Here is a 15,753-nt window from a genome sequence, read left to right on the forward strand (position 1 = left end):
CAATGAGCTATTTGGGAGATTATTTTTTCCTTTTCTCCACCAGCCTAAAGACTGCAGTAGATAATGATATATTAAATTATGTCCTCCTTCAGAGAGAGCATCAGACACATTTCTAAGCTCAAATTAATATCCGGCCACTTTCCCTGGCAGACTTGAAGAGGCATGACCTGAACCAGAACTTCAATTTTCTGGGTTTGTTTGTTTGTTTTTAAATTTCATCATCACTGGGTAATGAACATCAACCTGCATATCCAGAGGCTGATGCTGATAATATGAAAGAAAGGAATAGTTTAAATATGGGGTGGGAATGACTTTAAATGCCAGAAAATTTACCCAAAGTTTTTGTATTTTTCTATCCAGCGAATCCTCTTTGTTGGAATGAAAGTAGACCTTTGAACACTTTTTTCCTCCTGTAATCATCATTTTGAAAACCTAGAGACTATAGAAAAATGAAAATAATACCTTCCTTTTTATCACAAAAACCTAGGCCTGCCCATTGCATTTTGTCAGCCAGTTCCTTTTCTAGATCAAAGGTGCCTCTCCCAGGAATAAACTCCTAGGTCATTAATTCGGCGGTCACCGTGATGTCCCTGTCACACTGGTGTGTGAAAGGTCAGTTTTGAAACTGGAGTGAGATCAGACTGTGGCTTTGGTCTGAGGCTTACATTCAGATTTCAGGTTAAGCATTTACAGCTGTGTGTCTGAGCACCTCTTATCTTTAGTTTCCTTGTCTATAAAAAAAAAAAAGTAATGCTTTTCTGTGAAAAAGTACACAGAGCTTTGCAGCGGGTATCTGATGAGAAATGTGTAAAGGTCTAGTAGGTGCCTGGAGTCTGACAGGTGTAGCATGGATACCTCTCTTTCCCTATGTGGTAAAGGTGACCATTCATCAGGTGCGCTCTTCAGTTTATTAAAACAAGGAAGAAGGCTTCATCAGAGGGTGGTGCTGCCTCTTCATTGACTCTTGCCATCCCCTGATCCACCAGCTGCTGCCCAGAGTCAATTAATTCTGTGGGTTTTCTTTCCCTGGGTACAGACACTGGAGGCAGCAACAGATGTCTTTCCCAGGCATGCTAAATTGAAAACCCTGGTTGAGAAAAGTCTTCTAGAACCTTCTAGAAGTGGTAAGACACAGAAAACATTCCTTATCACAAGCACCCCCTTGGGAGTGGCCAGGAGAATGACAAAAGGTGCTAACGTCTTGGGTGCATCCCCAAATACAGTTCTACCACAGACAACAACGTTGCAAACAGGCAGGGTCTGCTGAATCAGGAGATGTATGTGTCCTGGCTTCCCTTGCGGTATAAATCCATGCACCGTTGTTGGGGTCGCTGCAAAGGTTGGGAAGTTTGTGGATGGCAAATGTGAATAGGAGCGAGATATATTAATTTCCCTTACACACTGTGAGTGTTGGACGGGCCTGGCTTTTTCCCAATCTAAATTATATTTACACCAAACAACATGCCAGTGATTGAAAGCATGCTTTCTGGAGATGGAATTCCTGGGCTGATATATCCTGGGTATGCTATTTCTTACCCTCTCTCTCTTTTGGCAAATTATTTTACTTTTGACCTTGGTTTTCTCAAAGTACAAAATGATGATACTAATAATTAACTCATGGAGTTATTTTAAGTCCAAAACACAATATGTATGAAGTGCTTAGAATAATGCCTGACAAATAATGTGTACTCAGTAAATGCTATATTTGCTCTCCTTGCAACAAATCACTGATATGCTTGAGCAAAAAGCACTGGCTTTTGAATGGACTTACCTAAGCTCCAAAAGAGCTCTGGTACTGTTTCTTTCCACCTAGCACTCCTATGATCCTATGAAGGCCTCCTTTTCCATATCTTTTGTTCCTGAGATCCCTGAGGTTTAAGATTATATGTATCTTCTTTTCTTAGCAATCAATATCCATTAGGTATAGCTCACAGTTACAGCTTTTCCTGGAGAAAGATATTAATGGATTCTGTAAGACCAGGAGACAGCCACTTCCCTACATAATGGCTCTTGAGTTTCCTAAAAGCCTGAGCTTCCGTTAGAAAGTGATCAGGAAGCTTCCAATAAGCTCAGGAGTCTAATCAATATTTCTCACTCTTGGGTGGTGATTTGTAGAGGGGGACATCAATTGTCATGAATGACCCACCACAAAATCATACACGTCTCACAGGCTGCGGCTTTTCCCGACATTTACTATCCATTACCATTACGTATCCCTGGGGAAAGGGGGAACTCTGTCCGATTCCATGGCCACAGCGGCTAATTTGCTGGCCTTCAAAAAACTAAATAAATAAATGAACAGAACATATAAAATTAAAAAACAAAAGCAGAAGTAGACCCTGACAGTGGTTTTCAGGAAATTGGGTTTTTGAGGCACTGTTGAAATGTTAACTTCAAGACGACTGGACTTCAGAACTGAGCAAATAGGATTTATCTTCCCAATTTAAAATCCCATTCAAACTACACAGGCTGTCTGCCCAGCTTCCTTTGTTTGGTTCAGGGGCTCCTTCTCTGGTTTTCTACCCCAACCCACAACCCTGGCGAGAAAGAAATGGCATCTGGCAAAATTCTCCCAGAGTTACATATTTAATAACCAGGAACAGAGTTTAACAAACTTTTTGGTAAGTTTATTTCAAGTCAGGATTTTGAGGGTCTAGAGGGTGAAATCTTGAGCCGGTTTCCAGCTCACAGAAGATTTAGTTTGCTCTGTGGCCACCTAGTGGTCGTCCTAGGAACTTCATCAATGGGTTGTGGGGTGCGGACTGCCCCGCAGCACATTTGCGCAGGGTTAGGGATGTGATCACCGCTTTTTTTTTTTTTTTTTAAAGAATGTGACTTCTCAATTTTAGCACATCCCAAGCGCATTTTTAAATTCTATTATCATTTGGCAGCACAAATGCCTTAAGTAAAAGGCAACCGTGTAAGGTTGTGTGGGTCTGGTTGATATTTAGAATAATGGATGCTGTATAGGGGAATGCTGGTTAGGTTTGGTTTGGTTTTGGATCGCCATCATTGCTCTTCCTGACAGAACTGACGTGAACATATACTTGAGATTCCTTCGCACAGTAGTATTTAGGTAATACACTGCAACAAATATGAATTCTGATTTATTTTTCCAAGTGTTTTTTAAAAGGACGTGTCCAAACTTAAACTGCAGAATATTGTCCACCCTCTGTCCCCTGTGATGTACAGCACTAATGTCTCTGCTCAGGTTTTAATTCTCATTTTTGCATTTTACAGTGTTTTTCTATGGATTATGCTGGGTCTACTTCACTGAGTGGCCAGTGTTTTGGAAAGAGGTTTTGCTCAGATTTTGTGAACCCGTAAAGCTTGGGCCCTCAGTCATGATCTGTTGGTAGGTTGGGGAACGTAGTCAAAAGTTCAGTCCGTTTTCACTGGTTTCTTGGATTTTGGATTTTCCTCCCAGTGGTGCTCTCTGGGGACTCAACACCATGCTAGCCTTTCTCCAGTCAGCCAAAGATTTGTGGAGAGCTCCTCACACCTGCCATGCTGCTTTCATTCCTAGGTGCCCCTCCCCCCATCCCATTTCTGGCTCGTGCTTTCCTTGCCCTTGCTGAGAGCACCATCTCAACTCAATACAGGGGTATGTTTGTCCTAATTGTCCTTTAGGTATCATCACTATTGCTGATAAATCATCTGAGATCTCATTTCCAGTCCAAACCAGCCCACTATCATTAAAAAACATTAATACAAAATTAGATAAATACAAAATTAGATAAAGGTCTTAGATGGGGCAGTAAGATGAGATAGACCCTGAAGCTCAAGCTTCTGAAGCTTCCAGATGAATCCACCTCTGTCCACGGCAGAGAGTAGAGTGACCCAGCTGCAGAGAGTAACCCACTAGCCCCAAGCATAGCATCCTGGAACTGTAATAAGCTCAGTCTTAATTGAGGCAATTTCCAGCATCACAAAGGGTTCTCTGTCCATTTATGGGGTGGGACAGCAAGAAGTTCATGGAGCTGAGGAGTAAGACAGAGGTCCTCAGATTGTAGGTCCAGCAGGTCTGTGCATTCATAACAGAAGTTCTGTCTGCAACTGTTCATTCAAGGGAAAAGACTCAAACTCTCAGAGGTGACAAGAGTCAGAAATATTAGGGCTATGAAATCATAATTGGCTCCATAACAGGGATGGCAATGGACCTATAAGGGAGCCACTAGTAGAAAGAAGCCATGAAGATGCTTCCTAATCTGCAGACAGTACTGGAAGGAGAAGATCCCTAAATAGAACACATAGTAGTGACATCTGAAAGAAGTGTAGGTCAAGTCTCTAGGGGCTTGGATAAGTAAAAGAGACAAGCATGGAGAATACTCCCTAAAATAAAAAAGGAGCTTAACTGTCAGAAAGCTTCTGGATTTATTTGAAGGACAGGGGAGAATATTAAAAATCCAGAGTGATTATCTAGGCAGAAGGCAACGAAGCAGGAGGACTCAGGTGGTACCAGACATAATTGGAGAGAGAGAAGAAATTAAAAAAAAATAAATAAAATCACTAGAAATTAGTAGTTGGCTGAATGTGGAACCCAAGGCAAAGGGGATGTTGAGTTTTTTGGAAGAAATATGACAATAAGAAAAACAGTGAATCATGAAGGTGATCACCAAAATACATATTGTTCATCAACATATCGCCTGCTTGAGCAAAATACAAATACATAATTGTCCCTTCATTTTGGACATCAAAGGACTATTGTTTGCTTTAATGAAGCCAGTATATGTGACACAGAATTTCTTCTTTTCACAGATTCACATAAAACATTTAAATGAGCTTCTTTTACTTGTAATATGCAATCGCCAATATTCTTTCTTAAAGATTTTATTTATTTATTTGACAGACAAATCACAAGGAAGCAGAGAGGCAGGCGGGGGGGTGGGGAAGCAGGCTTCCTGCTGAGCAGAGAGCCCAATGTGGGGCTCGATCTCGGGACCCTGAGATCATGACCTGAGCTGAAGGCAGAGGCATTAACCCACTGAGCCACCCAGGCGCCCCACCAATATTCTTTCTTAAATGAGTGTTTTTAATTAGAACAAGGAATGTTTATGAACGCTCATTAGGGGCACCTGGGTGGCTCAGTCCATTAAGCGTTCAACTCTTGATTCCAGCTCAGGTCATGATCTCAAGGTTGTGAGACTGAGCCCCATGTTGGGCTCCATGTTGGGCATAGAGCCTGCTTCAGATTCTCTCTTTTCCTCTACCTCTACCTCTCTCTGTTCATGCATACTCTCTCAACCTCTCTCTCAAATAAATAAATAAATGCTCGCCAGGGACAACGTACTGAGTCCCTGCTGTCTTTGCTGATCTCATGCTGTCCTCCCATTCAGTAGTCAATATGACAAGAAGAGTTTCATCAAGAACAACCAGCTTTCTTCCTTGATTTGCAGCCTTTATTTATTGAATTAGAAAATTTTCATTTCATACTTGAAAACTTCATTTTAGTAAATGAAAAACAATTGCATAGAGCTTTAACAGGTAACAAAAAGAAAATAAAGAACACAAGAGAACATGTTGGGAAACACTGGTGTAAGAAACAGCTGAAATAATTTCTGGGACTGCCCCACATACCATCATTGGGGGAGGCGTAGAGAAGAGAAGAGAAATTACATGGTGAATCCTCGAATCTGTGTATTATAAAGATCTCACAAACACTTCACGGGAACTGTGAGTATTTCTTCTCAGATAGAGTTAATTTTCTGAAATTCTTATAATTCTGTGACTTCTGTCAGGTTCATAAGGAATTCTAGAACTTCGGGAGTTTAGAATTAGATTTCCAGGAATTTAACCAGGAGCACTTCATGTCTGCCTTTGCTGCTCCCATAATTTTAAGAACTACTCTGTAGTTGAGATGATTATTCTTCTACCTCCTTCACTGATAGGACATAAGCCAGACAGCCATCTACCTTTTAAATATTTAGTGGAATCAGATGACTTCTGCACTGAATTTCTTGGCATTTCTGCAGGAGAGAATTTCTTTTAAACTAGAAGTAATGGTAATCATGTCAGATTCCAATTAAGGTAAGTAGTTTTATGTTCCCAAAGAAATAACCTTTCATAAGCAGTGTTTGCTTCTTAGACTCAGGGGTGTAATTTCATATCCTCAAGGTTTTGAGTCTTTTTTAAGTAACTAGATTGACATTTTTTAGGAAAACACTAGATCAAGGAGACTATTTTTACATTAGGCTAAAAAGCACTGGAAAAACTTTAAAGAGTTTTTTTGTAGGATATGTCTACACTACAGGTTGTAAATTCTATAGGTAAATATCACTGAAAGAAGTTGTTTCTTGTTAACATTTTCTTCTTTGATAAGAACTTTTGAAAAACTGCCAGAAGTTTGTGTAGCAAATACCTAGGAAAGGTTGGGAAGATCTTTCAGCCAGAATTCTCAACTTAGCCTTGCACAGCCATTTTGGATATCCAATTTCAAGCTCTAAATGGAAACACATGGTTAAAAAGAAGTTCTTTTCTCCAAAGTCTATAAGCATGTTATATTTCAGTTACTCATTTTTATCTGCTAATTACAGTAACTTTTCTGGATTCTGTTGTACTACATTTATTCATAATTTTCCATATATCTTTAGCCATGGCTAATTAAACAGTCATTATAAGGTGAACAAGCCTATCAAGAAAATCATTTTGTTTTTCATTACATGAAATCAAACAGTTTGCTTGCACTAAGGAGCAACTTTCTCCACTCTTCAGTATGAGACAGGTACATCCTTATGAGTTGGAAGGACCATTAGAAATGTCCTTCCTTCCCCATCTCAACAGAGAAAGTGTATTGGGCAAGATCCCTTGTAAGAATATTTTGTGGGGGAAAGCTTCCTATTAACCAGTATATTGGAGGAACCCAACAGAAATCAATGAATGGATGAATGAACTCTGAAATGTAGTCAAACAATGTTCATTTTTGTCTTTCTTTCACAAAAATCACAATTTTTTGGATAAATTTTCTAACATATCCATAGCAATTTAAAAGTGAAATCATCCCTCAGATATAGTCAGTTATTGATTGGGTAAGTGACATGTTGATGAAACTATCATGAAATAGCTGTTCAGGAAGAATGGACCTTCTCTTTACCAGTGCTACTATGTCCTTTAGAACCCTTCATGAAAACCCATCAGTGCGTATACCCTAGTCAAGAAAAGTTTGAGAAAGAAGTATTGTTTTTGTTGGGTCTAATGTGTGTTAAGACTGACAATATCAAATTCTAGCTTGCTCCTGTGGTCAGGTCAGAAGCTCTTGGACTGAAACCTGCTTGGTGGAATCACTGTTAGAAATCTTAGCATATCAGAGAAAACATTTCCAACCATCTTATTCTTCTGGTAAGGACAAAAGTTGTTCCTACTCAATCAATGAGTAGGTAAAGAACACAAAGAATGCTAACATTTGACAAGTTAAAAAATGTGTGTGGGGGCGTGGTATCATCTATCACAGGAGCCTACCATTTTGGCACTTTGATTTGGATCAGCGATTCCTCTTGGATCTTTATTTGCAGGTTTCTGTAATAAATAAATTTTGTTGTGTCAGATCTCATGTATAGACATATACACACAAACACATACACATGCAGACTATCTCTTCCTGATAGATGAAAAATCTAAGGAAGTTTGTAAATTGCTATGAAGAGGAAGGGAGGATAGTTCTGGCCAGTGAAGTCTTAGCAGAAACCATTTTTCTTTATGAAATTTGTGGTGGGTCTCTCCAACAGTGTATTTAGTAAGATATTTCCAAACATTTTTCAAGAACTAGGGCTTTCACTGAGAAAACATTTCTGTTGAAATCCCAGTAAAAACAATATATAAAAATGGATCGGACTGGCTTTAAGTGAGGATTGGGGAGAAATGCTCATTAAGCTCCACCCCAACTGTAGGGCATACTCTGAGATCCTTCTGTGTTATGGGAAAATTCTGTGGAACCACGGACTGAAAACTATCTTAATCACACTCTTTTAGCCATTAATAATGAGAGCATAATAAAAAATGTTGATTTGAAAAGAAATACATTGTCGAAAATCTTGGTGATTTCAGTGCCCAGCTCTGAATAATTGTTCTACTGTGGACCTTGAAAATACAGAGACTCTAGCAGTTCAGGAGATCCTAGAGATCCTGTAATAACTCCTTTTTGACTCAGTTTCTCAGGCATTTGCATGCTAATTTGGCTAATGTGTTTCCCTTTCATTAATATTTATCGGGAATATACCTCAGTCAGTGAAAAGCCCTCAGGCTGATATGGCCCCATTGGAAGCCATCACTGGTTTTGACCCTTGAAAACCTGGGCGGGGAATAGGGTAGGGTTTGTGAGGCAGTTATCCCAAAATTACCATTTGAGGGCCAAAGAAACTCAGTAATTGTAATAAATAATGAGTTAATTCATTGTTTTAAAAAAGTCAAAACTAATTCCCAAGGGTTCATGATGACCACAATGTCAATATTTTACCTAAAAGACCATGAATGACCAAGCATGACTTCCTCATGACCTTCTCAAACTAATTCCAGTCCTCCTGATAAGTGGGGCCTGTTCAATTTCTTCCTCAAATCAGACAGTGATATTATATTATTCGACTTATTCAAGGAACCAGCAAATGGTTAAGGGGCCCCAACATTTTTATTGAAATGGCCACAGATCAGTACAAGCAACAGAAAGGAGATAAGGGACCATACCAGTGTGATGTAGTGTGGACTTGAAAAACTGGTTGGAAGCTGCTCCAAGGACTCTGCAGTTATTTGCTAATGAAAAGAGATACTATTAACCTGCAATTAGTATTCAAACAAGCATGACTATTTCCTAAGTGCTCAATATAAATTTTCTAACTTTCTCTGGGATGCAACCTAGTAAATGTACAAATACTAAAACACATGGGAACAATATTCTTCCCTAGGTTATTCTCTTATAATGAAGGAGTCTAAGAACTTATAAAACAAACTTATATTCGAGAAGAGTGTGAGTTTCTTTATGAGTTATGATGAAAATTGCACAAGGCAAGTCTTTCAGCCTCCAAATCTTAATCAAATTGTCTGAATGTCCGAACTTCCATAACAAGCTCCATCCTTTTTAGACCTGGAAAGTCTTTGAGGACCTCCAGAACTTACTGTTGTAATACAGATATGCTTGGATGAGGTTATCCTCTCTAAAGTATTTTCTGTTAGCCTCCAGTGGACATTAATATAACTAGAAAGCATGATCTGGTGGAAATAGGACCTGCCTAGGAGAGATACTGCGTGGCAGGAGAAAAAAAAATTAAGCATTATTAAAGTAAGGGGGAAAGGACATCAAAAGACCTTTCCCAAAGCACTATTTTGCTGAAAACTGGCTGTTGAGGGGTAACTAATGTATCAAATACGCATCCGCTAAATCGCTGTTATTTATACAATTTTCTAACAAATAATACAAAAAGCCTAAATGTGAGATTTGACACTATAATTCTCCTATGCAATCTGTGTTTATAAACATATTATGGCACATATACCATTAATAGTGAATTTACTTTATTCATATATCAAAATATATTTATTAAGCTCCTCTTCTGTGTTCCCTCATTTAACTAAGATGCCAAAGCATTTAAGGAACTTGCAATCTAGAAATGGAAACAAATATGCCCCAAGCTCCATGTGAATCTCTGGTTGACTTCTGTGAATACTCATTATTGATCACATACTCAGGGCACTTTTCCCCCGACTCCTCTCCTGGAGCACAACTCTTTTTCATATTAATTCATGAAGCACATTAACATGCATTAAGTGCTAAATATTTAGAAAACACTGTGATAAGTACCTTTACATAGTTTCTTAATTAAACCTCAAGGCAAGTATTCAAGACTTATATCAGCATCATGGTGTTCATATCATGAAATCTACGTGTAAGCTTAAAAAATTATCACACAATATTTTCCATCTATTCCAGTGGACAATTAAGACTTGCTTTATCATCTTGGTGTCATCACTGGCATAATAAAAAATATAAACAAATAAAAATAATAAACCATCCCACAACCAGAGAAAGATTAACTAACCATCCTTAAATACTTGAGTACAGGCATTTCTGGTATACTCTCATCTGTGTGTTTCTGGGGTAGAGTGGGACCATGTTCTGCATTATTATGAAGAAACACAGGGCTTATGGGACATGTGAAGTTGGGGCAAAGCATTCAAAACCTTTGGAGCTGTGTAACCACACCACCACTAACAACAACAACAACAAATCCTAATTTAAAATACTAGTATTATCATATTTTCATTGGCATTTTCATGTAATAATGGTCAGCTAATACTTAACCTCTGAATTTAAGGCTTATAGTCCCTCCTTCAAGATAGTCGTATTGGGTAATTTCATCAGTATTGTCTTACCAATAATGATTTCCTCAATGGTTAATTTTTTTTTTTAAGGGAATGAATTTGTAGCTTCTTAATTTGGACACTCACAGTTTTTTTTCAATGAGCTGAATGCACTAGAAATCATAGCTGTTGTTAAAGGCAGTTAACAAGCCACTAACTATGGGGACTTCTGCAAGATTGTTGGTTTTTCTCTTACATCTTCATATATTGCTAAAATGGTTATTTCAACCAACTCTTTCCTTTCCTGTAAAATATGCACAAGTACTAAGTGTAGAGGATGGATTTTCACAAATGAGCAATGAAAGTTGCTCAAGTTGCCCAGAATAAAAAAATAAAACTTTATCTCTTTCTCAGAAGATTCTCTCTTCCCTGTGGTAATCACTACCCTGTCTTCTAATACCATAGATTAGCTTTGACAGTTCTTCAACTTGATATAAATATAAATATTTGGACTTGACATCTTCTGAACAGTGTGTTTGTGAGATTTATTCATGTGGTAAATATCAGTAGTTCATTTATTACTCGTTCTCTGTAATGTTCCATTGTATGAGTCTGTAGCATTTTGTTCATGCCTTTTACTGTTATTAGACATTTTCATTGTGTTCACTTTTTGCAAATATGCTTTGGAACACAATTGTAAATGTTTTCCCAAGGAGTTGCTGGGTCATAGGGTATATGTATGATCATTTTTAATACTTTGTACCAATTTCCCCCATGGTTGTGCTGTTTAAATTCTTACTAACTGTGTATGAGAATTTTCATTGTCCATATCTCCTCTAGTAATTGGTATTGTTGTCCTTTATTTTTAATCATTTCATAGGGAAATATAATACAAATAAAATACATACAGAAAAAAGGTTCCTGGCTTAATGAACCATTTAAGGTAAATATCCTTGAAATCACTGCTTTGTTTAAGAAATAAACCTTTGCCATTTCAAATTTCCTATCACTATTGCCACCTACCTCCTTCCCTCAAATTAGCCACATTGCTGACTTAAAATAACGAACTCACTCTTGCATGTCATTGTACCTTTATTCCCCAAATATTTACCTCTCAGCATTACAGTTTGTACATTTTTTAAATTTAAATTTTTTACTAGGAAAAAAATACATGTATTTCTGTGTGCATTGAAGTTGGAGTTAATTTTGTTACTGGTTTGAGGAATGGATCACAGTTAGTCTTTGTACATATTCATATCCAGTTGTTCCATCACCATCTGTGAAAAGACTGTTCTTTCTCCACTGGAGTGCCTTTGCACCTCTGTAAAAAATCATTTGGCAAATCAACTGGCAATCAATAAATATAGTAATAAACATGTGACTCTCTATACCCCTTTTTGCTTAGGTCTTTTAAAGTTTTTCTCAGCAGAATATTAGCATTTTCCTTATATACTTCTGGTTCATATTTTGTCAGAAGTACTCCTAAATATTTTACATTTTTGGTGCTATTTCAAATTTTATTTAATTAATTAATTTATTTTAAAGATTTTTATTTATTTATTGGACAGAGAGAGAGAGAAAGAGAGATAGATCACAAGCAGGCAGAAAGAGAGAGGAAGCAGGCTCCCCACCAAGCAGAGAGCCCGATGCCAGGCTCGATCCCAGGACCCTGAGATCATGACCTGAGCTGAAGGCAGAGGTTTAACCCACTGAGCCACCCAGGCGCCCCTCAAATCTTATTTTTGATTTTATTTCTACATTATTTGTTACTAGTGTATGGAATATAATTAATTTTCATTTATTGTTTTTATATTCTTAAATTTGTTTGTTTTACAAAAACTCCTGCCGATACTTTGATTAAGATTGTTTTGAATTTATAGATCCATTTACAGAGAACTGACCCAACAGCAGTGTATTTCCTCAATTTATTTTGGTCTTTTAAAATTTTTCTCATCAATGTTTCATAGTTTTCTACCTACATATTTTGTACATATTTTTCAGCTTTATCCCTAAGTATTTTATATTTTTGATGCTGCTGTAAATGTTATTTTGTGGCTTCATTTTGTTTTGTGGATTGTTCATTGTTCGTATATGGAAACACAGTAAGTTTTTGCATATGGATTCATATCCTAAAGTTTGACTAAATCACTTTTTTTTTAAGATTTTATTTATTTATTTGACAGAGATCACAAGCAGGCAGAGAGGGAAAGAGAGAGAGAGATAAGTAGGCTCCCTGCTGAGCAAAGAGCCTGGTATGGAGCTTGATCCCAGGACCCTGAGATCATGACCTGAGTTGAAGGCAGAGGCTTAACTCACTGAGCCACCCAGGCGGCCCCTTACTAAATCACTTTTATTTACTATAGGTAAACGATAAATGATTGTGTCTTCAGCAACAAAACAGTTTACTTCCTCCTTTCTTTTTCTTTTTTCTTTTCCTTCCTTCCTTCCTTCCTTCCCTCCCTCTCTCCCCCCACTTCCTTCCCTCCCTCCCTCCCTCCTTCCCTCCCTCCCTCCCTCCCTTCCTTCCTTCCTTCCTTCCTTTCTCTCTCTCTCTCTTTCTCTCTCTCTCTCTCTCTCTCTTTCTTTCATCCTTATGGTAATGACTATAATTTCAAGTAAAAATAGAAGTGGTGACCGTGGACATCATTGCTTCGTTCCTGATATTTAGGAAAGGTATTCAGTTTTTTAACCACAAATAGGACATTAGCTGTAGGTTTTTTTGGTAGATACTTCATCAACTTCAGAAAGTTTCCTTATGTTCCTACTTTCCTGAGTTTTATCAGGAATATATATCAGATTTTTTTCAAATACTTCCCCTGCATTTATTGTGGTGATCATATGATTTTACTTTCAGTCAAATAATACAGTGGAATAGCCTGATTAATTTTTTTAATGTTAAATTTCCCTTACATTCCTAGGATAAACCTCATTTGGTCACAATGCATTATTCTTCTTATGCATTGTAAAATTCAGTTGACTAAAATTTAATATTTATGCATTTATATTTATTAGAATTACTGACAAATAGTTTTTGTTGTTGTTGTAATGCCTTTCTCCTGGTGGGTAACAGAAAAATACTGTCCTTATAAAAGGAGTTGGGAAGTGTCCATTCTCCCCCATTTTTTAGAAAAGTTTATATAGAACTAATATTATTTCATCATTATATGTTTGGTAGAATTCACCATTTTTTTGTGGAAAGGTTTTTTACTACAAAGTCAGTTTTCTCTGTTACATACAGAGCTATTCAGTTTATCTAATTCTTCATGAATAAGCTTTGGTGATCTGCAACTTTCAAAAAATTTACTATTTAATTACACTGTCAAATATATTAAAATAAAAATTTTCCAAATTAATCTCCATATGCAAAATATTGTCAATTTAATAAGGTATACTCTCCTGAGATTTCACCTTTATGATTCCTGATAGTCATGCTGACGCACTTATATTCTTCTGCTCAGTCTGACTGGAAGTTTATAAGATCTATTAATTTCTAGAAAATAGCTTTTGCTTTTATGGTTTTCTTATGTGATTATTGTTTTGTTTTGTTTTCAATTTCATTGGTACCCAGTACTTATTTTTCTGTCCTCCACTTGCATGGAGCTTTGCTATCCTCCTCCTCCTCCTCCTCCTCCTACTTCTTCTTCTTCTTTTCCCTTCTTTTTTAGCTTCTTAAAATGAAAGCTGATATCATTGCTCTCATACCTTACTTTTCTAACATAAGCATTTAGTGCTATAAACTTTCCTTTAATTACTGATTTCACTACTTCCCACAAATTCTGGTAGGTTTTGTTTCCTTTTCATTTAAAGTATTTTCTGTTCTCCTTTTTGAGTTTTTATTTGACCCAAGTGTTTTTAGAATTTGTTTTTAATTTTCAATTGGGGATTTTCCCAATATATTTGTTACTGATTGTTTAAAAATATTTTATTTATTCATCTGACAGAGATCACCAGTAGGCAGAGAGGCAGGCAGAGAAAGAGGAAGGGAAGCAGGCTTCCCACTGAGCAGAGAGCCCAATGCGGGGCTCAATCCCAGGACCCTGGGATCATGACCCGAGCTGAAGGCAGAGGCTGTAACCCACTGAGCCACCCAGGCGTCCCTTGTTACTGATTTTTAATAAAATTTTATTTTTGAAAGCATATTTTGTCTGATCCCAATTCTTTTAAAATTGTTAAGACTTGTTTTATGTCCCCAGGTTTCTGGGTGGCTCAGTCATTTAAGGGTCTGCTTTCACCTCAGGTTATGATCCCAGGGTCCTGGAATTGAGCCTGGCATCTGGCTTCCTGCTCAGTGGAGAGTCTGCTTCTCCCTCTCCCTTTGCCCCTTCTCCCTGCTGGTGCTGTCTCTCAAATAGATAAATAAAATCTTAAAAAAAAATAGACTTGTTTTATGTCCCAAAATAAATTTGTGTATGTGAATTTTTCCAATAGTGCACAAATCAATATTTTGTTGAACTAATATATGCTGCTCTGAAATAGAGTCTTGGTTTGTTTCTGTCCTGTCATCCTTTCCTTCCCCACACGTAGACTGAAGGCTCCATTGGTGTGGAATTATGTTAAATTGTTGTTTTCTTGTCACTTAGCTTAGGGCTAGTTCTACTTCAAATACACATGCAACTGCTTTTTAAGTCAATTTATTAACTATTGCAAATGACACTTGCTTACATGAAGGGGATGAATATCAGGGATAATTGGCTCAGTTCTTGTCTGCTGCTCATCACCAAAGTATCCTTTATTCTCCACTCCCAATGTATCTCTAAGTGGGCTGTCAAGAAGGAAATTGGATATTGACATAAGTGATAGGATAAGTCTGTGGTTAATATTTAATCATCGAGGAGATTCCTAAAAGATTGATACTCAGGTTACACTCTGGAACAAATCTGAGGTAGGAACTAAAATTAGCATTCTTTTTAGAAATCTCTGATTCCAATGTGCAGTAAAGTTTGGGACCCATTGGGACAAGCATTTGGAGATGAGAACATAAAAATGTTAGTTTTTCAATTTACTGTTACTCTTACTTTGTCCTTAGTAGAGGCTTGTACTTCTCCCACCTAGAGTTTCATCATCTGTGGTGACAAAGCTTATATCTTCCCAGTAATGGTCCCATTACAACACATAGAAAATACCTACCTCAGAATTCGCTTCAACTTAATACATTTTTGGTGATGAATTAATAATACAACTACCCCAACACCAATAATAACCAGGACAAGCACAACCACCAGGATGGATATATCTGCAATATTAAAAAACAAGTTTTAGCCAGGACATCAACTTTAGGACGGTAGAATATTAACTGAGCTGTTATAATCCAGCTGCTCCCTTCCTTAAGGACTTTAATTCCTCCCAACTCCAATTTTTTTAAAAAAATGTAAAGCAAAAGACCAAGGCATTACAGAAATTATTATATGTACTAGCCATTGACAGTCCACCCAAGAGTCCATTATGCTTAAAACTACAATCAGTAGGAAA

General features: G+C 37.4%; 1 protein-coding gene across 1 annotated transcript in view; it reads right to left on the reverse strand.

Annotated features, from left to right (window-relative positions):
- Positions 1–2,153: 2,153 nt before the first annotated feature.
- ADAM7 (ADAM metallopeptidase domain 7) overlaps positions 2,154–15,753 on the reverse strand; it is a 101,187-nt gene continuing 87,587 nt past the window's right edge. The window contains exons 19-22 of the mRNA XM_044225979.1: positions 15,412–15,517; positions 14,947–15,046; positions 7,456–7,512; positions 2,154–2,282 (exon numbers count right to left, since the gene is read on the reverse strand). Of these exons, the coding sequence (XP_044081914.1) occupies positions 2,154–2,282; positions 7,456–7,512; positions 14,947–15,046; positions 15,412–15,517 (392 nt within the window). The remainder of the gene's footprint in view (positions 2,283–7,455; positions 7,513–14,946; positions 15,047–15,411; positions 15,518–15,753) is intronic.

The sequence above is a fragment of the Neovison vison genome, chromosome 11 (assembly GCF_020171115.1).
Source record: "Neovison vison isolate M4711 chromosome 11, ASM_NN_V1, whole genome shotgun sequence".
In the NCBI taxonomy this organism is placed as follows: Eukaryota; Metazoa; Chordata; class Mammalia; order Carnivora; family Mustelidae; genus Neogale; species Neogale vison.